We start from the raw sequence: 26,266 nt of genomic DNA on the forward strand, positions 1-26,266 counted from the left end.
TATTATAATGAACCAGAAAAAGAAGATTCCGCTGGAACTGGAACAGTCAATAGAATATAGTTGAACTTAATTGAATTAAAACTTCAAGGGAAATAAGAAGAGGGTCAAAGAAAACCAATGAATGGAGAAGCCCAAGATTGGTTGGGATAAATGTAGGAATAATAGATTTCAGCATGGGCATCTTCTGACCCCGTCCCAGTAGTTGGTCCACCATCATTCTCATCATCATCTGAAGAGGAAGCAGGGCCTAGAGCAGGACAGCTGGAACAACTAACATGGCAACTCATATTTGGATAATGTTCAATGCTCTGCCTACCATTCTGTCTCTTGAAGAAAACAGATTTTTCTCTAATATGTTGCAACCAGACAGCCAGCAGCTCTCTCTCTCTCTCTCTCTCTCTCTCTCTCTCTCTCTCTCTCTCTCACACACACACACACACACACACACACACACACACAGAAGAAGCCCATATATTTAGGAGCAAAACAGGTTGTAGATCCTAGTGTGTGGAAAGCGATGAAAAATCCCAGCAAAGAAGGTTAAGAGCAAGTTAGAAAGTTGCAAGTCTTAATGGAAAATCAGTTTAAGTCTTCAAAATTTGAAGGGTTGACATTTAAGGGTTGACGAGAATGATCTTTGAATTTGTATTTCTTGACAACTTTCTCCAAATTGTACCCAATGTGTTAATGCAATACTATGTAATAGTTCTGCTTAGCTGTTTTAACCACAGTATTTTCACTAAAATGTGGTAAAATGAGTGGGAAGATATTCCTCACTTAACAATGCCTCTGGGGAGCTAGAGCCCCGATGTTGTCACCACCATTTCCCTCATGGCAACCAAACCTCCTGAAGACCACAGAGTTGCTAGTGATACCCTAGAGGTCATCAGTAGGCCCTGAAATAAGGAACCCAGCGTTACCAAAGAGTAGTAAACATCACACCATCATTAAAAACATTTTCTAAATATCAATGATTTCAACATCTTGTCGTCAGTCTTTCTCTGTTGCCCCACCGCCCTCCATGTGCAACAGGCTCCAGTCGCTAACTTTGAGAATAAGTATAATAGACGCCTGCGTATTTTAGAAAAAAAATCTTCCATCCATTCATACCTGCCCTGCCAGGGTCCAGGTGGGAGAGCATCCCTTCCTTTTCACTATCAATTGACGTAGCAGGTGGAGGTTAGTGAGCTTCCTGGCCTCTGCACAGCCATCGGAAAAGGCTGCCTCGAAGAAGTCCAGCTGAAAGGTGACCAGGAGTCAGGGCACTAGGCCTCACCTAGAGTTTGCCACTAACATTTGACGTCCTTTATAGGTATTACTTACAGGGTTGGACTTAACGATTTGTAAGATCTGGTAGAGCGTTGATATTTTGCTGTTCTGTTTTAGCCAGAAGCTGATAAGCCTTGTGTTGTTTCATAGGATGAAATGACTATGTGTTCATGGAAATCTAAACCCAAGATTGCAAACAAGGGGTCAGATCCAGATGCAAATGTGTTTGGTTTAGACTCCCTAGTGGTTTTTTTTTTTCTTTTTTTTCTTTTTGTCTTGTTTTTTGTTGCTGTTGTGGTTGGTTTAAATGAGTTGTTAACGCTTAAAAACAAGGGGATTTCTCAACATCACTTCTGTCTTATCTTGAAAATTTTGGATCAGGCAACACCCAGCTCTCATTCCTACACTGCAACCTCTTCCGTCTTGACCAGGCATGTGCTGTTGGGTTCCCCAGGGACCCCTGAAGGCCACAGAGGTTCTAGTGATAACACCTGGCCCTCTTGGCTCATTTCCATCCCTTTCTGGCCGCTGTAGAAGTTAGAGTTTGCAAGCTCTCCATATCCCCCAGGTCACATGGGACAATGATGCTTTAGGAAGGGCACATATTCCAGCCTATCTGAGCTTTCTCTGCTGCTTGAACTGGCTCCAGGAGGATGAGCTTATGTGGGCACACGAGTGGTGAACATGCTTGTCTGGCTTGTTTTAGAGTACAGAGGGTCGGTCAGAGGACAGCTAGAAGCTGAAAAGCTTGTCATGTTCTGAAAAGCTCCCTGTAGTTACCGCTGTGTTACAGATGCTCAGAAGGTGTATGAGAGGCTCCACATGAACATCTGCGTGCATCAGGGAGAGAGAAGACCAAACAAGAGCAAAAGCTGATGAGGTTCTCAAATGTCTTTCTCTTTCTCTTCTTACCTTTATTGGTTAGGTCCATGCCAGAAACGACGGGCCGGTGGCTGCTGTACCCAGCTGGGCTCTCTGTCAGCCCTGAAGCATGCCGTCCTGGGGCTCTACCTGCTGGTTTTCCTGATTCTCGTGGGCATCTTCATTTTAGCAGGTAAGAGCACCGTTTCCTGTCTTGGCCTTTAAGGATGCAGAAGGAGGTGCAGAGGAAGTGAGAGCAGATGGGAACTGGAGAGCTAGAGCCTTCGCTCTTCATTCCCACAGCCGTGAGCCCGAACACTGCCCTTCTCACCATGGAAACCGTGAAGGGGGAAGCTGGCTGGTCTTTCCAACCTGGCACCAATGTTAGCAGCATTGCGTGTTTCGTGTGAGATGAATTGTTGGCAGGGGCGATGTGAGCTTGGGAAATCTGAGTTCAGGAGCAGAGACCTCCTTACTCTGAGTGGCTTCTGACTTTTCCTGCATCGTTGAGTGACTCCGTGCGTTACACTGGGCCTCCCTGGAGCTCTGCACTGTGTTTTACACAGAGCACGGTGGGCCCTTGTCCTGGGGTGTGATGAAAATCATTATGCGACACTTTGCTGCTGAGGCCGATCAGGGCCGGGGTCAGTCTGCTGCCCTTTTGCGATTACTGGGGTGGATGGGTTTGTCCCAGTTCAGTTGGGCTCTTCTCCCCACTCTATCTGCAGGACAGGCTGGTGATGGGCTGGAGCTTGGAGCGCATTCTCTAGTCAGGAAGGAGCAGTGCATGGTTGTAGGAAGGGATCAGATGGAGGACCCCCTGCTTGGAGCAGCCCAGTTCACCGCCCATAGCTCATCCCACCATGATGGAGATGGTGAAGGGACAGAGGCTGTGGTGGTCTCTCCTGACTCCCACCCAGAGGGTGGGATGCTCAATGCCCACCTTTCTCAATGGAGGCATATGAGGCTTCACAAAGTAAGGGAGGGATCAGTTTATTTCAACTGCACTCATCTTATATGAGTGGCTACTTTGTGTCAGGTTCCATGCTAGGATTGGAGACACAGCTAAATAAAACCCAGGGGCTTCCAGTCAGGAGCTCCCAGTCTGAGGGGAAGAGGCAGGGACACACAGATGGAGCCTTGTCTCAAGGCAGAATGGGATGGGGGGTATGGTGTGGACCGTCTGTTGACACAAGTGCGTTGGTAATCCAGAGGAGGTGCACACAGTGGAAGTGTGGGAGTGGGTGGGGGGTATTGGTCAGAGCAAGGCTGCTAGCCAGGAAGAGCTGGCTTGGCGTGCTGAGGGTGGGGTCCTTGAGTTAACTCTAGGGGAGGAATCTGGAGGTTAAGCCCTTGCAGATGACCCGTTGCTAAAAACCCTGAGGCAGATGCCTAGGGCCTCCCTGGTGACTATTTGCACGTTCTGTCACATGCAAATAGTCACCTGGGCCCGGTGATGAGATGTTCAGGGCTGCCTTCACCCTCAGGTTCCCACCATCAGGACAAAGGGCATCTTTAGGGGTGTTGTCTGTCCCACCAACCATTGACCTGGAGGGCAGCCAACAGCAACAATGAAAGAAACTCATGATTCATCCCAGGGATCCATGGATGATGTCCAGCCAGGGGATGATTTGAACATGTTCTTGGGCTGCTCAGTGAGAGATTGAGATCTGGGTTTTGTGGGCTTGGCAGCCACAACTGTAACAAATTTCCAGAATTTTTGGAAAGTGCTTCAGCCCAGCAGGAAAGCTAGGCTATGGTATTGCAACTTCTCTGCTGAATAGGAACGTTTAGGTGACAGAAGAGGAGTGAGGCTGGGGGATTCTGGGGTAGATGTCCGGAGGCCTGGAGGGCTGGGAAGGGCATCATCTCTTGGGAAGGGAAGACTTGCAGAGGGATGAAAGTTCTCTTCTGGTGTCTGCAGGGCTACTGTGTGAAAAGAGCAGAGATAGTCTATGTGGCCTCAGAAGGCAGCACTAGACAAATGGCTGGATTTCGTGAAGAGACAGATTTCCATTCAAAATAGAGGAGAATTTCTACCAAGTAGTGCTGTCCAGCATGATGAAGGAAAGCTTTTCTCCTGGCTTGGAAATTGAATGGGATGTATGATGATATCCTGGAAGTTTCATATAGGAGGGTGGAACATAGTTCCCCGATCTGATGAAAATGGTGCCAGGCTTCCTTAGTTGTTCCACGTGGAAACCTGGGGAGAATTTTGATCATTATGATCATCTCTGAACCTGAAATGTTTGGGTACCAGATTGCCTGTGTGGAATGAAAATTTGCCGTGGAACCGATCTGATGGAACCCAGCATCACATTTTATGTCTTGCCTCTGTGGCATGGCCACTGTCACCTGCCCCGGTTATTGTCTGGCAAATCATGTTAGCCTCTGGGAAAGATTTGGTGAGGGTGGCCCATGAAAGACTGTAGTCACCAGCTGCCTCTCTCCTAGGGAGGGGGCTTAGAAATATGGTGGACAAGTCTGAGGTTCTTCAAGGAGGCCCTGCCTGACCTCAGGTAGGAAAGAAGTTTCTTCAGGTGACCCTGATTGAAGACCTCCAGTAATGCCCCCTTTCAGAAAATGCAAACATGGTGGGGGCATTCATGGTTCAGGGTAAACCAGAGCTTGCTTTCTCTGAGGTGTCCTGCTGTGGCTGCTTCCCCTGTTTGAAGTTAATCTAGCCATCGCCCACACTATTTTATCCATTGAGTTTTCTACCTACCGTCTAACTCTCCATTCCTGACCAGCATCCTTTCATGATCTGTCCTCTGATATTCCCACACCATCAGTGGGTCCTCTGCCAACAGTTGTCCATCATCTCCCAAGAAGGCCACATCCAGCTTTCCCACCCCAAATTCCTCCAAGACTTTCTATGTCTTCAATTCATTGTGGCTATTACCTGGGCCGATGGTTCTCGCTTATGTTTTTGTTCTCTTCCAGATTCATTTTTGGACAGTACAGACTGTCAGGCTTAATTTCATGAACAAGAGTGTCACGGCCCGCGCAACACAGGCAGTGAGGAAATGAGAAGGGGCGGCTTTGGGTTAAGTTCTTAAGAAAGAAACAAACAGAGACTTAATGTAGTTAAATCTCTCCGAAGGCCAGGGGGCCTCACAGTCTCAGAGGACTGGAGCCCAGAATAAAGCCAACTGGAAGTTTTTATTGATAAGTGTACAAATACAAGAAAGTAACATTGTTTCTTACACGGTCTGTGAGACTCATGCATCATAGCAGAAAAATGTTTATTCCAATCACCCTTTGTCTGTAAACAGCCAAAGCACAAGGTTCCATGATGTCTTAATTACGGTATGTACCCTCTCAGGGTCAAGTCTCTCATATTGTAATAGTTCTGTTGAGATAGGTGGAGAGAACTGATCTTTACTGTCCTCACGACTTCTGTCACAAACAGGTGCAAGGGAAAAGCTGTAGCCAGCAGTGGCTTTTCCTAGGCAGGGGGAATGGGAGGCAAGGCGCCTTCCCATATTTTTCTAAGGCATCACGTCGGGGGTCTCCACTCAGTTCCGCCTTACTTGGGTTGTGTCTCCCGTGAGATATCTTACCCGTCTTTGGCTGCAAACCATCTTTTGGGGACAAGATAGAGAGACATAAGGTGTAAACACAAGGATGGAACAGAGTCCCAGAAAGGCACAGTCTCACAGACTCTTCTTTCCTTAAGGAAAGACACGGGGTGGGGGGGACAGTTGGCTAGGCTGTTGTGTGACTACACAAGAGAATTGAGATTGGATGGTCCTGTGATCAGGAGGTCCTCAGTCTAGCGCTTTAGGGACGATGTTATCAGATGGAGTTCAAGGGTTAAAAGAGGTTCCATCTCACCCATGGCTATTCTGGGACATCACTGTGATAACAAAGAGTGGTCATCAGGAACCACCTTTTTCCTGTCCTTGAGGAATTTGAAATCAACTGTGAGAAATGAAACAGCAGAAAAGGGAAGTGCAAACATCTGGGGTGGGTCTAATTTGGTGGGAAGCTGAAGTATCACAGAAAGGTAGACATAGAACTGGACTGGGGAGATTTCCTGGTAAAATATGGGCTCCTCTCACACCTTAATTTAGTTCATTCTTAACAGCAACAGTCATATATCACCATCATCATCCTTAATAAGAGTTTCCCTTATGCATGAGCGCTAAGTAGGTACAGGGCAATGGAATAAATCATGGCGCTTTAGTCCATTCAAGCTTCCATAACAAACTGCCATAGATCAGGGGTCTTAAACAACAGGGTTTATTTGTCAGTTCTGGAGGCTGGGAGGTGTAAGATGAAGGCACTGGCAGATTTGATGTCTGGTGCGGGTCCTTTTCCTGGCTCATAGGAGCCATCTTCTCACTGTGTCCTCACATGGTACAAGGGATGAGAGAGCTCTCTGGGGTCTCTTTTATAAAGACACTAATCCCCTCACGAGGGCTCCATTCTCATGACCTAATCACCTCCCAGAGGCCCCACCCTCCAAATGCCATCACCTTGGGGTTTAGGATTTCACCATATGAATTTGGGTGGGATGCAAACATTCAGTCTATAACGTGGGAGTGAAAAGAATCATGAGATGTGGTTCTTGCTCTGGGAGCATTTAAAATGATAGACACATGTACATCAGGACAGTAAGATGCCGCTAATGCTACGGGCCAAATTATGCAGAGGAGAGGCTGACACCTGACCACGGGGTAGCTGGAGGAGACCTCAGCCTGGGGAGAGCTGAACACCATGTGATTCACATGTGGTTTGAACTGAGCACCCCTGGTTTGGATCACCTTGTTTCAAGCAGGTCTGTCCCTGACTCCACAATCAGAGAACAGTATGCTCAGAGCCCATACCCACTGATACGGCAGATTACCGATACCATGATGCATCTTGGAATTAACAGTGGGATGGCCTTGGACTTTAGCGGGACACTGTCCAAAACGGGGATGTGAAACTCCATCCTGTGCTTGTTGTAAGGATGCTGTTGAGGACATGGTTCGTTCCATCACTCACATAGACCAAGAGGGCCCACGGAGAAATGATTTTCTGTCTTAGAAGGAGGTATGCTTTCCTAGTTTGTTTTCATCTTGAGGAGACTGTGAAGGAGAGCAATTAAAATCACTTTCAAGGAGGTAGTTATAATGCAAACTGAGAGTTACTTTTCATCTAGTTGTAAGATGTGTGAATTTAAAGGTAATTAAAATGAAAACCTGGAGACAGATCTCTGCTCCACCCGCAGCAACTTATAGACTTTGTGGAAAGCATTTTTATGTTCATATCATTCCTACCTCCATTTAGCATCTCACTCATTCTCCCTTTATCACATCCTCATTTACCGTTATCTTAGTGCAGGGGTGTCCAAACTGCGGCCCGCGGGCCAACTGTGGCCCACAATCCATTGTTAATTGGCCTGCAGCAAATTCCAAAAATATATTTAGTTTACTTAAATAAACCAGGTGAGGCAATACATACTTCACCTTGAGTGAATGGCCCAGATGTTTGTGTATTTTACCTCATATGGCCCTTGGTAAAAACCGTTGAAAAAAGTTTGGACACCCCTGTCTTAGTGTCTCCTTATTTTATGTCTCCTTGTAAACCACCTTAATCCTTTTTGGAACAAGGAAGGGTGTTATACACAGTGTTGTCTTTCTAAAAAAAAAAAAAAAAATCTGCCTTCTCTATTTAATTCTGCAAGAGCATGATGTTTTTAATAGGTGAATGGATGAATGAGTGGAGAAATGAATGACCAAGACAAGGAACCTTGGAGGGGATCTTATTTGTGGAAAAAAAGATGATTATTTCGGTTTTAGCCAATTATCTAAATGGCTTGGTAAATATGGACTCACCACTCAAGGACATGTGCTAGTAGAAGAAGTGGGTGTGTGATTAATTGAATTAATACACACCGCATAGTATAGACTATATTGGCATGATAGCCTTTCAGTAGGATCTTAAGATAGGCAGGACCGTGCTGTACCTTACACTGCTTAACACCATGGACTTTGAAGCCAGCTTGTCTGTGTTGGAACCTTTCCGCCCCCTCTGTTACCAGCTGTGCGATGGTAGCCAAGTTATTTGACTTTTCTGTACCCGAGTTTCCTCATTTGAAAATGGGGGAAATAAGTATAGCTGCCTCCTTGTGTTGCTATGAGAGTGAAATAAGTTAACGTATCGCAGGGCACACAGTAAGCACATAGAAGTAGTAATTACTATTATTATCGTTATTATAGTAGCAGTACTACCACTATTATTAGTATTATTACTTGTTTTTCCTTGGCTTTCTGTGCAGTCAATTAACCTCGAGGATGTGAACTGAGAGTTAGAAAAACTTTGGTTTAGTCCCAGCTCATCCATTAACACTCTGTAATCTTGGGGAAAATCACTTTGCTGTCTCAAGCTTAGTACACTCATTTGTAAAATGAGCAGGTTGGACTAGATGAGTGTTTCTCAAACTTTTTGACCATGACCTCCGTTAAGAAATATGTTTTACGTCACATCTAGTTCACACATATTCACACATATACCCAAGAAATCATCTTAAATGTATAACGCATGCTGAGGATTTTCTATTCTATTCTATTCATTTATTTTTAAATGGTCACAACACAACCCATACATGTATTTCATGATTCATGAATGGGAGTCAAACTGTAGTCTGAAAAACAATGGACTAAGTGATAGTTCTATTATTCTATGTGTCTTTCAAACATTCTAAGAGAATCACTATATTCTCTTCAGGATATGGGCTTTGAGGGTACACTTCTGGATTCAAATCTGAGCTGTACCACGGAATGGTTTTATGATCTTGGGGCAAATTATTTAAACCTCTCAACTTCTCAGTTTCCTCATCTATCAAATGGGATGATGATGGTACCTACCCCACAGGGTTGTTGTGAGGATTAAATTAATAAATATACAAAAGCTCTTAGTGCCTGGCATATTAGAAGTACTCAATAAATATTAGATACTATTATTGCTATCATTATTATTGGACCAGTTAGAGGGATTTTTCTCGCAGAACACCCAAGGGTTAGAAACCTATTTATTTCGCCTGAGAATGGTTTTGTCTATAGACAGAGAGAACTTGCTGTGCTCTGAGTGGTGGGAAGGTATATGCCCATAGCCCACAAATTTCTAATAAACACACAGGGGAAACCTAGAGACTTTGTCTGAGGGATCTTGGGCTTGCCATGACAATGCAGGGCCCGGCATGCCAAAAAATGGGATAGGGTTTTCAGCACTGTGGCTCTTTAGGGAAGAGAGCAAATGAACCAGCTCTGTGGTGCCAGTCCCACCTGTGACCCTCGGGAGCTTAGCCATGTAAGGGGCCTCACAGGATGTCTTGTGCAATCTACCTCCCTTGGCAAGAACCTCCCTCTCAACTTCCTAGATACCTGAGGTATTGTGCTTCTACTGAACAAAAGCTGTGAGTGACAGACACTTCTGCCTAATCCTCCTTGACTATCTCGTACACGCTGTTTCTTGTTCCTCTTGCAAGGACAACTCATAATAAGGCTTTCTTCTCATCCTCGTGATTGTTCTTCAGTGAGTTGAAAACACCAGTTCCTTCAACAATAGCTCATTAGACCTTGTTTGGAGACCTCTCTGTGTGTGTATGCCTCTATCTGCACACTTGCCACATTATATTGAAGTTATCAGTGTATGTGCTTACTTCCCTTCTAGTAAAAAAGAAAGCTCTTTTATGATAAGGCACTGTGGCTTGTTCACTTGTGTACTCCCAGTGCCTAGCAAAATGCTCTGCACATAGTAGGTGCTCAGTTAATGTTTGGTCTAAACTGAACGTCTCAAGGTAATGGCCACTCCTCCCTCTCCCATTCTTACGCAACAATCCCCAGGCTTGTGTGGTACACAGAATGAGACATAGTACTGCTGGTGTGGTCTGGCCAGGGCAGGGTGTGCTGGGCTATGACCAACTTTGATTTGAATACTCCATGTATGCTGATGTAGCCTAAATTGCATGAGTCTTTTGAGTGGTAACTCATAGCAACACATGACACCACGTCCAACGGATGGAATACTATGCTGTCATTTAATAATCATGTCCATTCTCCACCCCACCCCAACCTCAGATCTTTTTCAAAGGAAACACTGCCCAGTGAGGGCTCCTTTGTCCTATGTCAGTGCAACTGGCTTTTGTTGGTTTTGTTGTTGCTTTAACTTAAATGTGAGTCTTGTTAGTAACCTTAGTTAAATGTCATCACTCTGGTTTCTGCCAAGTATTGCAGCCTGCTGGATCGGTTTGGATCAGTTTGGATCTGGATTCAGATATCTGTCATTTAGCTTTTCCTTTCAGCCTCGTGTCAACATGTCTAAATATGTCTGAGCCGGTCTCCCAACCCAATCCCGACTTCATAGCTAGCCGCCACGTGTACGGTTCCCAGGATGTGGCCAAGGGCACATCAGCCCATGCACATACTTTACTGTCCTGTGAGGTGAGGTGAGGTCACCTCGAAGACCCTCCACCAGCCTTCTCCCTTAAACCTAGACCTTGCTCACCTCAGAAGCTACTTTTTCCCCTGCCTCCCACCTTAATTGTGAGTCTTCCCAAGCTCTCAGAGCTTCCCTGGCAGAAGGTGCTCCCGTCATACCTTAGCTCCATGGAAAGTGGGAGGAAAAAAGAGGAAGAGAATTTTGACATCCTGACTTTTCCACAAAAGATTCTACTGCCCAGGATGAGGGACCTTTCATATCTCTCTGACTTTAATGGGTGCCTCCAACCTCCCCTCAGGTGAGAAAAATGGGCATGGGGGCAGGTCGCCTGTAAATTAGACAATAGGCTTTCTGTGTCTTCAGTCAAATTGTTACAATAATTAAGACTGGGCAGAGGACCAATCATAGCTACATCCCACTGGAATCCTTCCTCTAGACAAAGGGCCAAATTGCGCCACTGACTGTTTTTGCCAATAAAGCTTTATTGGCACACAGCCATGCTCATTCACTTATGAGCTGCCTATGGCTGCTTTCGCACTTCAATGGCAGAGTTGAATAGTTACAACAGAGGCCCTATGGCCTGCAGAGCCTAACATAGTTACTCCCTGGCCTTTTACAGAAAATGTTTGCTGACACCCCCACCCCTCACCCCTGCCAGACTAGGCTTACACTGACCACTAATTACCCCTTTAATATTTCGCCTTTGGTTTGTGCTTTATAATTTTTCACATATGTTGTGTCATCTAAATCTCCTCACAATTGAAGGAATCCAGAAAAGAGTTCACAGTATAAGGATAAGGAAACTGAGGCTCAGAAGAGTTGCGAGTGCTGGTCCACGGTCCCACAGCTGGGGAGTGGAAACCTGGACCATGGATGATAGGACTGCATGCATTCAAGACTTCTCTTAGTCCAGACTCCTGTCGGAGGCAGTGTCTATTGCCCAGTGTCTGAGTACACAGGCTGCCCTGGAGTCAGACTGCCAGGGTCCAGATCTTGACTTTGCCACTTACTGCATGACCTCGGGCAAGTTCTTCAAGGTACCCGAGGCTTAGTGTTCTCAGTTGTAAAGCGGAAGTGGTAACTCCCGAGTTCAAAGCGTTGTGGTGAGGATGGATTTAATTCATTCATATAAACTGCCTATAAGTATCATTCGTGTTTGTTAGGTGATTAGCACCATATAAATCCCACCAACTGTACTATAATCCAGCCCTCATTTCACCAACCTATACGGGAAATAAGTGAGACTTGTCAACTGCTTCGATTTCTATCCCAGCAGCCAGGATTGGAGGAAACTTTAGAGGCACCGTGAACACAGCACCCAGATCTTGCTAAGAAAAGGAGCTTTTTTATTTAAGTAAAAAGAAGAGGGGAATGCGCTTGAGTTAGCCTCTTGCTTCCTTCTGCAGCTTGCATCTCCCTCTTCATAGCTCCGCCTTTGTACTTTGAAACGTACATTTCCTTCTGCGTTCTGGTTCTATCTTCTGCTGTGTGTGCCGAAGCTATCAGGTAGATTTTGTCACTATCTGATGGTTTTGAGTTTGGACTGGGACAGAAGCTCAGCAACTAACAAGCTTAGCTTCAGTTCTCTACCCTTTGGGAGCAAAGTTATAAACTTTTGGAATTTCTGTAATGATCTTGTAGGCATGATGCTTTGTCTACCCCCACCCAAGGGCCTGAAGCCCGCTCCCATAAAATCCAAAACAACACGCCCTTGTTAAGCGCCTTCAGTGGGCCTGGCACTGTGTTAGATGCAGTGAGATAGGAAGAGAAATAAAGAGATACCCCTGCCGTAAAGATTGCACCAGTTAGAAAGCTGATACGCCAAAAATAAACTATAAACCACAGTGTAGAGAAAAGAACAGATGCTTTGGAACCAGGCAAACCTGAGTTCAAATATCAGCCTGATATTTTATGAGTTGAGATCTGGGGAAATTATTTAAGCCTCATTAAAACAAAACAAAACAAAACATTAAACTGGGGATAATAACACTTAGCAATATTGGGATGATTCAGGGAGATAACACACCAAGTGCCTTGCACAATGCCTGGCTTATATCGGGGGCTCAATAAATGTTTCCCTGAAAAATCTCTGCAATTTCCTAAAACATTCTGAGAAGTTCTGATGTAATTGGTCTCCTTCGCTGTCCCACGCCCATTTGCTTCGCCTTTAAATCTTGGAGTAACTGGGAGCTCAGTCCTTGGCGTTCTCTCTTTCTTTCTTTTTATTTATTTATTTATTGGGGTGACAATTGTTAGTAAAATTACATAGATTTCAGGTGTACAATTCTGTATTACATCATCTATAAATCCCATTGTGTGTTCTTCTTCTCTTTTTTAATTGAACTCTTCCTAGTGACTTCGTCAAATCCCATCATATACCACCTCTGTCTTTATTTCTGACTTTTGCCCTGACTTCCAGACTAGTATGTTCAACCAGTTCAACTACATACTTGTGTCATTCCTACTTGGTCATTTAATAAGCATCTCAAACTGAACATGTGAACAGAATTCTCGATTTTCCCTCCCAGACTTGTTTCTCCCCCATTCTTCTCCATCTTAATGAATGACACCTCGATCTACCCAGTTGTATTAACCCAAAACCAAGGAATCCTCCTGGGTTTGTCTTACCTGCTTCCCATTTCCACTCTATCAGCAAGCCCACATGAGCTCCATCGTCTCTTACCTGGACCCATCCAATTGCCCACACCCCAGGTAGGATTGCCACAGTTAGCAAATAAAAATACAGGAAACCCTGATCACGTTGAATTTCAGATAAACTATGAATAATTTTCTAGAAGAAGCATGTCTCAGATATGTGGTGGGAGGACCCAGGAAGAAGAAAGACAGGGCCGAGAGCTTCTCACATAACCAGCCAGTCTCAAGTCTGCGGGGGGTTGGGTGCAGGGGCACTTATGGTGGTAATGGTGGGCGGTGGCCCTCTCTGGTTTCTCTCTGGTTCCAGCCTAGGCTGATGGCCCATTGCTGTGACCTCCGGGCAGATGGTCTTATTAGGATAATGTTCCCATGCCTTCCATCTCTGAGCAGTCCCTCAGAGATGGGAAACCCAAGTCTTCTTGGCCCCACTACCATTCCAGCTGGCAGCCCAGTAGGGCCTGATGGCCGGCAAGCATCCCCTGGGCGCCTGCTGTTCTCTGTGCTCTTTTGTCAGAGCCCCATATTCCCTGAAGTACTTCTGGGAGCAATCCAAGAGATGCAGGAAACTGGGATGGGGCCTGGGTGGGGGGCTTCCTGTATTCCTGTCTTACCCTGCTGGTGTGTTCCTCAGGCAGTCCCAGAAGAGAGGTGGGCCTGGCTGTGCTTCAGCTCAGGGGACATGATTAGCTTCTCCCAAAGTCCTTCACCAGGCTTCTCTCTGAGGAGAGGACCAATCTGAGCTCAGCTGTCATTTAGTGGGCTACCTGGAGCCAGCCCCCACTCCCACCCCCACACTCATTTAACACCTTTATGAACATGGGGGAAGCAGTGAAGAAGGGCTCCCAAAGCTGACCTGTAGGATATGATGGTGCCAGTTCCCAGGGTGGGAAATGGGGGACTCACACACCCCGGTCACGCTGACTCACTCTGGGAGGGATTCCTTCTGCAAAGTGCTTTGTCTCCCCTTCTCGCTGTTGTAAACAATGACGGGGTCTGGCCAGTTGTCCTCTGTGAAACATTGTCCTCTGTGAAATATATTATCTGCCAGGGTTTTGGAAAAATTGTATCTTTCCAGGAGGAGTGGAGGAAAGGAGTCTCCTACCTATTAACACTTGTCCCCTGACCATTAGCCAAAGCCACTGAGCAAAAATAAACAAGCAAATTGCCTTGAAGAAGTCCCTGTCCTTTCAGGATCTCTAAAAGCCCTTTATACCCTTGGGCTCAACAATCCTTCTCCATTTGTCTCTAGGAAACAATTACAAAGAAGAAAAGCACTATGTGTACAAAACTCCTAGCGACATTTTTCACGATCACTCAAAACTGGAAAAAACCTGAATGTCCAACTTTAGGGGGTTGTTTAGCTCAATGACGGTAAGTCAACACAAAGGAATATTACACAGCCTTTTCAAATGGTACCTGAAGCAACATGGGGGAAATGTTTATGAAATAATGTTAAGGGGAAAAGACTGCCCAGTTGCGTGTGTGCGCTCAGAGTGCAATTACGCAATCAGGTATGCAGACCAAGGGAGGCAGGGTGGAAGGGAACTTGGAGAAAGGAAAACAACTGCAATGGAGTGGGAGGCTTATTAGTACACATTCTTCTCTTTCAATTTACTGTAATGTTGTTGGTGTTTTAATAAACCCCCCTTTTAAAAAGCCACAAGAATCCTTCTGCAACCCTGAGAACACAGCACCCTGTGGGACTGCCCTGGAGCCACCAGCACACCCTGGGGGGGGGGGGGGGGTGCGGGGACGGCAAGCAGGTCTCTCCTTATTCAGTCTCCAAACGTGGGAGTGTGCTGCCCCCACCTGGTTTCAGGTGCTGCCATGACAGACTCCCTGGAGGCAGGGACTGCAGGACATGCCTGCCACAGACAAGGAGAAGCTGGGCAAGAGCCCCAAGGGCCCCCAACAAGGGAGAGGCTGAATGATAAATAAAATCAGAGCTAGGAAGGATTCGTCCAGGCTTCAACCTTGTAAATGAGACCGAGTTCCCAGGGAGGGGACATGTCCTGTTCAGGGTTTCCCAAGCCTCCGTGGTCCAATGGGAACTTGTATTCAAGGTTGCGAATCCCCTAAGCTCCCGATCCCCTGGGAAGTTCTGTCTTCCTGTGCACTCTCTTCATGGGTCCCACCTGTCACCCAGACCCAGACACTTGCTTTCCGATGCCAACCTTCGTTCTCGAAGCTCACTGCTCTGCTAATTTTTATTTTTTTTAAAATAATTTCTACCTTCTTTGGGAGTAAAGTCATTATTTGGGAAAAAAGGGAGTAAAGTCAAATACTCCAAGTTTCCCTTTAAACTGTTTTTTCTTTTTTCTTTTAGCTTTCTCCCCTCAGCTTTACTGAGGTAAAATTGACAAATAAAAATTATATACAGAGTGCCCCCCAAAAAAAGTATGTACATTTTAAGAAAGAAAAAAACTGCATTAAAATTGCAATACACAATATATACCGATAGCAAAAGATGAATACAAGTCACATTTGACTTATGCAATTACAAGAGGTGCTCAAAGTAGTTACCATCAGTGTCCAGACACTTCTGATTATGGCAAACTACTGCTTGAGCAACGCTGACCAAAGTGTCCACTTGTATCCATTTTTTTGGCACCCCCAGTGTTTATGGTATACAATGTGATGTTTTGATGTATGTATATATTATAAAATGATCACCATAATCAAGCTAATTAACATCACTTCACATAGTTACTATTTTGTTGTGTGTATGGTGAGATCACTTACGATCTACTATCTTAGCAAATTTCAAGCATATAGTGCAGTACAGTCACACGCTCTTAGCAACACGGATACGTTTCTGAGAAATGTGTCGGTAGGTGATTTTGTCATTGTGTGAACATCATAGAGGGCACGTACACAAACCTAGACAGTACAGCCTACTACACACCTAGGCTGTATGGTGTAGCCTACTGCTGCCAGACTACAAGCCTGCACAGCTTGTTTACTGTACAAAACATCACAAGATTAAACCAAGCACAGAGAAAAATGATGCAATCAAGAGATGAGGTAAACACCAGATGTATGAGGCTGCTGCTGGTGTAAACGGGCATAGTATTTTACAGCAAACATTTTTTATAAGTAAAAAGAGTATACTCTGACATAACAATAAAAAGTATAGTAAATACATCCTCAGTAACATAATCATTTATTATCATTATCAAATATCATGTACTGTAACTGTCTGCTATACTTTTATACGACTGGCAGCGCAGTAGGTCTGTTTACGCCAGCATCACCGCAAACACATGAGTCATGTGTTGTATTACAGTGGTACGACGTCACTAGGCAACAGCAATGTTTCAGCTCCATGATAATCTTATGGGACCACCAGCGTATATGTGGTCCATGGTTGACTGAAACGTTATGTGTTGCATGACTATATTATAAACCACGCTCACCATGCTGTAGATCTCCAGAACGTATTCATGTGGAATAACGGCAATTTTGTACCCTTGATCAACATCTCCCCACTTCTCCCTCCCTGTAGCCCCTGGCAACCAAGATTCTACTCTCTGCTTTTCTGAGTTGGACTTTTGTAGATTCCACATCTAAGTGAGATCATACAGTGTTTGTCTTCCTGTGTCTGGCTCATTGCACTGAGTGTTATGTCCTCAGGTCTCACCCATGTTGTTGCAAATGGCCCACCCTAATCCAGTGTGACCTTAACTTAACTTGATGATATCTGCAGAGATTCTCTTTCCCAGTAAGGCCATATTCACAGGTTCCGGGTGGACATGAATTCAGGGGGACACTGTGCAATACCGGAGAATGAAAATACACAATTGAAGGCATTCCTGCCAAAAGCATTGAAAGGAAGAAAGCATTGTGGGCTTCCTCTTCTGCTGAATCTCAGGAAGCCTGCCTGTTTTGTATTCTTTCATGATATGCTCAGTCAGCAGCTGCCACAAGAGGAGACAGAGGAGAGGCTCAGGAAAACACAATGCCTTGTTCCAGCAGGTCCTAGAGACAGGAGGCAGGGCCACAGGAGGAAGCACCAGGCTGGTCAGGAGGCAGAGGACAGGAGAGAGGGGAGCGCTTAGGCCACAGCCTTTCCTGGGGTTTCCACAGGAAAGGAAAGACAGGGCAGAGCGACCAGTTTAGGATTGGCTAGTTTGAATAATTCTGGTGGGCTTTGATCTATCGAGGTGGTCTCTAGTTGTCTGGTACCTGGTACCTGGCCCTTGAACGATTAGGACCGAGGAAACTTTCCTCCAGAGATGCACAGTCCAGATGGAGGAGGTATGACTCGGGATTGATTAGTTTACATATTAAAGTCATGCTCAGGCTGGGCTCTTTGCTATTTCTAGGAATTGACTAGCCCAGGGAGGGGCAGTCTCTCCCCAGCTGGGAAGGTTTTCAAAAATGTCAAAACATCATAATATACAGAAATTCTTAAGTATATATAATACACCCCCCTCCCCTCGAGGGAAAGAGGAAGGACGTGGCTTCCTTGGTCCCCAGCTCCTGTACACCAGTGTAGCTCTAGAACATTCACATTTAAATTGGGCTCTGCCTCTCACCTTACCGTGTGGCCGTGGGCAAGTCAGCAGCTACACCAGAGAGAACAGGACCCCACACTGGTGGTCCAGCCTTCGGCTCAAGGTCCCAGCCCTGCCACTGGCTGTGTGACCTTGAGCAGGAGGCCTTGCCCCTGGGAGCCTTGGGACCTGATCGTTTGGCAACTGATCAAGGGTTACTAGTTGTTCTACCTGGAAAACCCACTTCTACTTTGGGGTTCTTTAGAGGTTGTATCAGGGACCCCACATTGACAGTTTCTGGACCAGGCCCTCGAAGTTCCGTCAACTTTAAACAATTCAAGGTCCTAGGAAGTGACCATGGCACTTGCTCCTTCGGTGTTCCCCTCTTGTATCCATTTAGCACGTCTTTCCTCTTGTACTAAGGCTGGTGGTTTCTACATTTGACTCCCCACTAAACTGACCTCCCCGAGGGCAGAGGTCATATTTGAATACCTTTGTATTGTCCACATTAGCCTAGATTTGGGAATTACATGGGCGGGTTTCCAGTGCCATCTGCTCATTTTTCATTCTGTGACTTGGGCAAATCACTGAACCTGTTTGAGCTGCAGTTTGCTTATCAGTGAAGTGGGGATCCTGATGCCATCCTCTGAGCAATGCGATGGCCCTTGAATGACCCTTTACGCAGCCACCATTCCTCATAGAGTCACAGTCTATGTAATAATACACTAACTCTCGGTGTGGTCTACACAGGAAACTGCTTAGTCTACAAACAGCAACCTATTTTTTCATGGAATTGATCATTCAGAAAGGCACTTTATCACAGATCTCCATGGGACCGATTGAATGAATGTGTAGATAGTATCTTTTAACATATATTCAAGTAAAAATCAGCGCTGGGGTTCCTGGGCATTGCTGAGGGAAGACAGCTTGTGCCACCTTGAGACCTAGCCACCTGGACTGCAGCCCCTGCCCTGTCCCTATACTTTAGTGGGTTCCACTCAGTCCATCATCTGGCCACATCCTACCCCATAGCAAAGAGTCTTTGGGACTAAGAGAATATCCCAGCTGGAGTCCATGACCCCCTCCTTCTGGGCTGTGCTCCAGGGACTTGGCACTCTGGAATTTCCTCCCCTGAAGGCCCAGCTTTCTTCCAGGGCCTCTGAATCATCCTGCTGAGGACAAATCACATTGCTGGCCAGTGCATGGCTGCATGGGAGCTTTCCAATGTGTTTGTAGGTATTAAGGAGCCTGGGAGGATGGAACTAGGCTGTTCAAGCTGGAGTGTCCCCCAAGCATGGGCATAAGGCCCCTTGTGGCACAGGACTGCACAGGAGGTGGGAAGGGGTGAGGTTCTCATCAGGCAGGGCCTGGACTAGGTTCTGGGTAGGCAGATGTGTTCCTGGCACCTCCAAGGTCTGGCTCTTGTCAAGGCTCAGATGTGGGTGATTTAATGGCAACAAATGTGTTGGTGTCATTGCCTTAGACCCTGGGGTTGGCCTCCAGTTGGCAGTGGTGGTGCGCTAAGCCCTCCCCTCTTTGGTGGCTCTGGCCCTCCCCCTGTTACAAGGACTCAGGGCAGAGGCAGCCAGTGGGTAGCATTGCTCTCAGCTCAGGTTTCACCATGAGGAGCCAACAAGTTGAACATATTTCCTGTGCCTTCTGGGTTCTCTGCTCGGGGCCCTGTTGGTGCCCTCATACCTGCCTAGGACCAGCCTGCTGGTTCACGCATGGCAGTCCCGTCGGCCCAACCAGCTCCAGTGCTTCCTGATGTGTGCCTGTTTCCTGTGGCTGGGCAGTGTCCCACCCACTGCAGCCCCCAGCTCCCCTTTGGAGCCACACCCATGTCTACCACCCTGTCCTCACGCAGGCCACCTGTAGGGGAGGGCGCAGACCTGAAACACTGTCAGGTAGGGGGTTTTCCCATCACCATGAGCAAAGTTTTCACAGGGAAAAGCTCTTTTAGTGGGATGTGATCAATGCAGAAGGAGGCCAGTTGGGGGTGAGCTATGTATTCCTGCTAATCTGCATTCTTCTTGCCTTTCTTACATTCTGAGTTATCACAGTTCTGCCATGGACTGATTCCTGAGCTGCCCCATTTGTAGTGCCCAAGAGCCCCCACCTTCCCGCAGGGCAGCTGCCATCCTCACCACCAGTGCCACCATACCGTCACAGAAGTATTGTATGTCCCACTTTGCCCTCACACCATGCTGTGAGGTAGATGCCATCATCCCGTATACAGATGAGAAGATCAAGGCCTAGTGAGACCAATAGTTCTCACAGGGGAATAGATAGTTGTTCATTCAATTTAAGTGGCCCTGAGCTGGGCTTAGACTCCGGTTTCTGAGTCCAGAGCTCATCCCACGAAACCCCACGGCCCACTCATGGTTTTCACCCAGCCCCACGAGGGAGAGCAGATCAGTTGCGAACTACAGCTCTAGGCCAGGCAGGAAGGCTCTGCGTACATGCGATCAAAATGGGCCTGCGGCTTGGGGCTGCCCAGGTTCACTGTTCTGTCCACCATACCACATGGCCTCTGGGCAACAAGTAGCTAGGGAAACTGAGGCACCTGGTCGTGAGGGACAAGGGCAGTGATCTTTCACAAAGAAGGCTGGTTCCAAGTCAATACTCTGTTCCACCCATTTGTGTTGGATCACTCAGCCTGGCCATGTGGGGTTTTGTGATGTCTGCTGGTACAGTACCTATTATACAAACAGATCTACAAAAAGGGCTGTAATGCTGCATTGCAAATTACAAAGTAAAACCCATGAACTCTCAAGGACGGATTTTTAAATTTTCTTGATAAAACTGAAGGTTATGGAGAAGTTGCCATTGCTTTCTGCAGCCACTGCTTTCGATTTAACTAGGCGTTGGGGGCTGGAATAATTTTTTTCCCCTCTCAGTCTTGGAAAGTGTCCCACAGCTGGAGCCGCCTGCTCTCAGCTGTTTGTTTTTCCTCCTTGGAGAGGGACTTGGGAACATTACCCACCAAACCCCAGAGGAATGGGCAGTTTGAAGAGCACTCAAGACCCCAGGCACACAGCCCCCCAGCCCATGGGCCCCAGGCTGCATTCTTCCTCCAAGTGGGCTGAAAGGCTGGCTGGCAGTCCTGACTGCCCAAAAGACCTGGGCCAGTCCCAGGCTCTTCCACCTTTATATTTGATGGCAGAGGAGATGGGGGATGGGAAAGAAGATTATAGCCCACAGGCTTCAGGCCAGGCTCTGAAACTTCAGTTGTGAAAGCTGAGCTGGGACTGCATTGAGTGGCTCCCAGTAGGCCCATTCATCATCTGGCCTTGGGTGGGACTGGGCAGAGCCTGAGTCATGCTTGCCTGGAGCACTTGCTTGGACCCAGTCAGACTCTCCCATAAATCCCACCCTCACCCCAGGGGTTCAGTCCCCAGACCCAGCTATCTTCCTGCTCCACCCCATCTCAGCTCCTCTTTTTAGTTGCCCTTTAGAGATGTTTTTGATTATGGTAAAATAGACATAACATAAAACTTACCGTCATAACCATTTGTGTACAGTTCAGTGGCATTAAGTACATTCATACGGTTGTGCAGGCTTCACCACCATCCATCTCCAGACCTTTTCATCTTCCCAAACTGGAACTCTGTCCCCTTTAAACACGGACTCTCCATTCTCCCCTCCCTGCAACCCCTGGCAGCCACTATTCAGCTTCCTGTCTCTATGAATTTGACTACTCTAGGAACCTCATATAAGTGGAGTCAGACAGTATTTGTCTTTTTGTGACAGCTTCTTTCACTTACCATAACTAATGACTTCAAGTTTCACCCATGTGACAGGATTTCCTTTCTTTTTAAGTCTGAATAATATTCCTTTCTGTTTGTACCACTTTCTGTTTATCCATCCATGCATTAATGGACACTTGGGTTGCAACCACCTTTTGCCTGTTGTAAACAATGCTGCTATGAAGATGGGTGTGCAAGTATCTATTCGAATCCCTGGGTATTGTCTTGGGTACATACCCAGAAGTGGGATTGCTTGCCTTTTGGATGTTTATGCCAGCTTGCACTTGAAGGTCCATCAGGACATCTGACCACCTGGGACCGCTCGTTGCTAAGAGAGATAGAAGAGGTTAAAGGAGAATTGAGAACAGAACCAACAACCATTATAATGAACTGTAATCATCCTACAGCTTGGAGCACAACTATGGCACCAAAACAGAACTGGGACAGGGTTGTTATTTCCTGAACTAGAATCTCCAGGCTGTAACCTCAGCCATACTCAGGTGCTTCTGATTTGCAGGAAGTTTTAGAACCACTGCCTGACATGCCACTCAATGGACTGAAGATGGCAAAAGGGAACTCATTCGATTCTCTGTCTTCCTGGGTACACTTGGGGGTGTCAATAATGCTCAGTCCACCACACCCAATCTTCTGGTTATCAGATCCTGGGATATGGCCATTAGCCTGACCTGGCTGGGTTGATTGTTTATGTTCTGTATTAGTTTTCTCAGGCTGCCATAGTAAGATACCACAGACTGAGTTGCTTAAATAATAGAAATTTATGTTTCTTACAGTTCTAGAGACTGGAAGTCCAAGATCAAGGTGCTGGCAGGGTTGGTTTCTCCTGAGGTCTTTCTCCTTGGCGTGTGGACGGCCACCCACTTATGACTGTTGATGAGGTTGTTTCTCTGCTCACGCTGGTGCCTGGTGTCTTTTCCTCTTCTTATAAGGACACCGGTCAGATTGGCTTAGGGCCCACCCTAACAGCCTCATTTTAACGTAATCACCTCTTTAAAGACCTTATCTCCAAATACAGTTAACATTCTCAGGAACTAGGAGTCAGGATTTCAACATATGAAATTTTGGGGGAACACAACTCAGGCCATAACGTTATCCTTTCTTCCTTCATTCAATAGATGATTATTTGAAATTCTTTATGTTGCTCACACATAACAATACCATCAGGAAATGGAATAAAATCACTCATAATTTCATGGTTCTAAAAAAATTAATTATTTTCAATAATCCCAGTTGTCTTGTAACCCTTATATTTGTGTGTGTTTGCTTAATATTATAGCATCTGCATTTGCCACATTGTCATATAATAGACCTCATAGCTGTCATTTTTAGGGTTTCATCCAAGTCTATCTGGTTGATGTACCATGATCTAATTACTCTTGAATTTTTCATTCATGATGCTCCAGTTTTTCACAGCTATGAAAAGTAAAAGCAATGAATTTCTTTGTGCTATAGCATTTCCCTTTTTTTTGGATTATTTCCATAGAATTACTTCCCAGGGGTAAGATTATTGAGCAGAGGATGTGAACATTTTCATGGCTCTGGATACATTTTGCCAAATTGCTTTTCAAAAGTATTTTACACTGTCATCAGCAATGTATAAACACACTAGTTTTCACCATAGTCTTGCCAGCATGATGTAGCACTTGCTCTGTAATTTTGAGAGATTTCATTTTGTTTCATTTTGCATTTCTTTGATAGCTAATGATCTCATAAGGGTTTTCATACATTTGGTTATTAATTATACCATCTTTTAAGGGAACTGGCTCTTTAAGCCTTTTGCCTGCTTACTACCTATGCGAGGCCCAATCAGATATTTATTAAGCATCTACTACACGCTTACTACCATGGGGTACTTATTATGGGGTATCCAACGAAGTGGAAGACCTAGTTCTTACCGTCCAGAAGTCTATAATCAACAATTACATCTTTTTTAGTTATTGCTGATTTCTTCGTACCTGATCTGTTGCTTTCCACATTGTGTGTCCTGAATAAATTTTGTTGAATGTAGTTCAATCCCAGATAGCACGTTGACGTAATTGAGATCTGCATTCCATTCAAAAGAATGAAGAACCAGAATTGAAAATGAGCCTGAAACCTAGAGAGAGAGCCCAGGCCTGAGAATCTGATATGGATGTGCCTGAGGTCCTCTGCTACAGCACAGGGAAGGTGTGCTTGACAGCAATTTTAAAGCAAGGTTCAGGGTTTGAGGTTGGCAGTATGGATGATTGTGTGATACGACTGCCCACCAAAAGCTATTGCAATCAAAGTTATATTAATAGAGGTGTAGTATGTAGAATAGGGGAGGTGATAGTCCTGTTTGGCTCCACGCAGATTAGACAACTCCACAACTCCTCAACGTTGATCTTTTTTTATTATAATTTTCAATTTCTTTATTTTTAAAACATTTTAAACCTATAGAGATGTTGGAAATATTGTATAATGAGCACCCATATACCCTTCATCTTGGTCCATCAATTGTTAACATTTTGCTGCATGCCCCACCCCCTTCCTCTGTCTCTCTTCCACACTCCCATTATTATTACGATCTTTATTGTTAGGGAACCATGTGAGAGGCCATTGCAAACTTCACCCATAAATACTTTAGTATGTATTTTCAAGAACAAGGAAATTCTCTTATATCACCACTTACAGCTATTAAATTCAGGAAATTTAACGTTGGTATCATGCAATTATAAGTACATATGTAGTCCATAATTAACTTTCCTCAATTGGAGAACAAATGACACATTTACCACTGGAGGCAGATACGCTGAGACACATTCAAAGAACAACAATTTGGATAGTGAAGGGATTTGAAACCTTGAGGAAAAGGAATCTGTCTTCAAATGTTTAAATGACTATCTTCTGGGGAATCCTTACTTTTTAGGCGGTGACTCTTAACACCCTCCCTCCCACATAGTCCTTGAAGCAATCACAGGCCCTGCACATCTCCCACCTGTGGGGAGCCTTCCTGTGGGTAGCTGGCAGGGGGTGGCATGGAATGCAGAGGCTGCAGGTCACCTTGAGAAGGGAAAGTCATGCTTCTCACTCTGATGCTGGAAGAAACAATGTGGATGCAGAGAGATGCGAGGTGCAGAGGACACCGAGTTCCTCCTAGAGGACGTTCATATTCTTGGTATCATGAGTACAGAGAGTTACTTCTAAGAATGAGAGGGATAAAGCAGGCTTCCGCAGTAAGGAGCATGAAGAGGTTTTGAAGAGCAGCTAAGGAGATTTTTTTCCCAGCCCACCAACCCACTCCAGTAGTTCATGTCCAATTGTATTCAAACAATGCAAGAATAGGCCAAGTCACCACAATTCCCAGCAGTACTATGTGATCCAAGAGGTAAAGCAAGGGAAGGAGGTGGCTGCAGCTGCCCAGGGTTAGTCGTTGATTAGTATGGAAGTGAGAAAACTCCCCAGAGGCCTGGGGCATTTGGCAGCTGAGCTGAATCCAGGTGCAACAGTGATTCAGGCATAGCCAGAGGTGATCTACTGGAGGCCGTCAATCAAGTTCCAGGATCAATCTGCTCATTGAGGACAGTGAGTAGGTCTCTTTACGGTGAGAGAGCTGACAAGCTTGGCCGCAGTGGTTGAAAAGAGGGGAGTCAGCATTCTGGATCTCTTTGGAAAAGACCAAATAATTACCAGGTCCTAGGGTGAGCAGTACTGGGGGCTACTGGGGGTGAAGAGCTGTGTGTTCAGGTTGTTGGAAAGTCAGAGACATAAGAAAGATGAATTTTAGAATTATAAGTCTGAACCCCAAACCTTGGCTTTCACTAGCTAGTGGTGGAAAAATAGTTTCTTCTCACCCCACCCCCCCGCCCCAGTAATTTAGTTTATATAAGTGGGGATGAAATGCTGGTCCTGAGTAGAAAATTAGGTAATGTACATAATGGTGCTTTGTAAAATGTAAAACTCTATACAACTTTGATGTTCCATAACGAATATCAATGTCTACAAATCGGATACTGAAGAAAGGGTAAGTTATCGAGAGCAGAGGGTGTACTTCTGTACAAATGGGAACAGGGCTTTACAATATACAGAGGGTGCCAAAAAATGTGTACACATTTTAAGAAGGGAAAAACTGTATTAAAGTTGAAAGATGAATACAAGTCATGTGTATACATTTTTTTGGCACCCCCAGTATATGGGGTTTTCTTCCCACATGTTTCATTTCCTCAAATGAGGTAACATCTGCGTAAAACACCTAACACAGTGCCTGGCCCACAGTAAGTGCTCAATTACTCTTTCCTTTAGTCTTCACAATACTCCCCAACGTAGCTGTTGTTAATTCTATTTTTAGATGAAAAGGGAGAGACTCAGAATGACGAATTTCCTTGTTCAAGAGACAAGAGGAGCAAGTGAAGTGGTGGCAGGACTTGAACCCTGGCTTTTGGATTCTAAGTTCAATTCTAATTTATATCTAAGATTTATATCCTTCTTTTCTAATTTATATCTAAGAACCCATTCAATTCTCAGAGTCTATGAAATTCTAAAATCTACTTCCTTTACATTATCTGCACTTCATACAACACTGTCAATTTTGGAAAAATTGGAAACATGAGATGCACGTGGTGTTTTTTTTATTACGATATGTTAAAAGTTGTTATTAAAATTTTTCCCTTTTGTAGAAAAGGCTCTGAAACCACATAACATCACATTGTGATTGATGATTGTCACTGACGTAATTTCATATGACTCTTTTGCAATACTGAATACTTTTGCAATACTACAGATAGCCAACCTAATAATGCAAGATACTCTGAGGACCAATTAATATTTTAA

The 26,266-nt window shown here is 45.3% G+C and overlaps 1 protein-coding gene across 2 annotated transcripts in view; it reads left to right on the top strand.

The window, feature by feature from the left end:
* The window catches only part of SCARA5 (scavenger receptor class A member 5), a 102,549-nt gene that overhangs the window by 25,975 nt on the left and 50,308 nt on the right, over positions 1–26,266 (top strand). For both annotated transcript variants that reach the window (XM_074338363.2, XM_019733260.3), the window contains one exon: positions 2,195–2,323. In XM_074338363.2, the coding sequence (XP_074194464.1) occupies positions 2,195–2,323 (129 nt within the window). The remainder of the gene's footprint in view (positions 1–2,194; positions 2,324–26,266) is intronic.

Source organism: Rhinolophus sinicus, chromosome 15, assembly GCF_057876585.1.
Source record: "Rhinolophus sinicus isolate RSI-liver-muscle chromosome 15, RSI-T2T, whole genome shotgun sequence".
Classification (NCBI taxonomy): domain Eukaryota; kingdom Metazoa; phylum Chordata; class Mammalia; order Chiroptera; family Rhinolophidae; genus Rhinolophus; species Rhinolophus sinicus.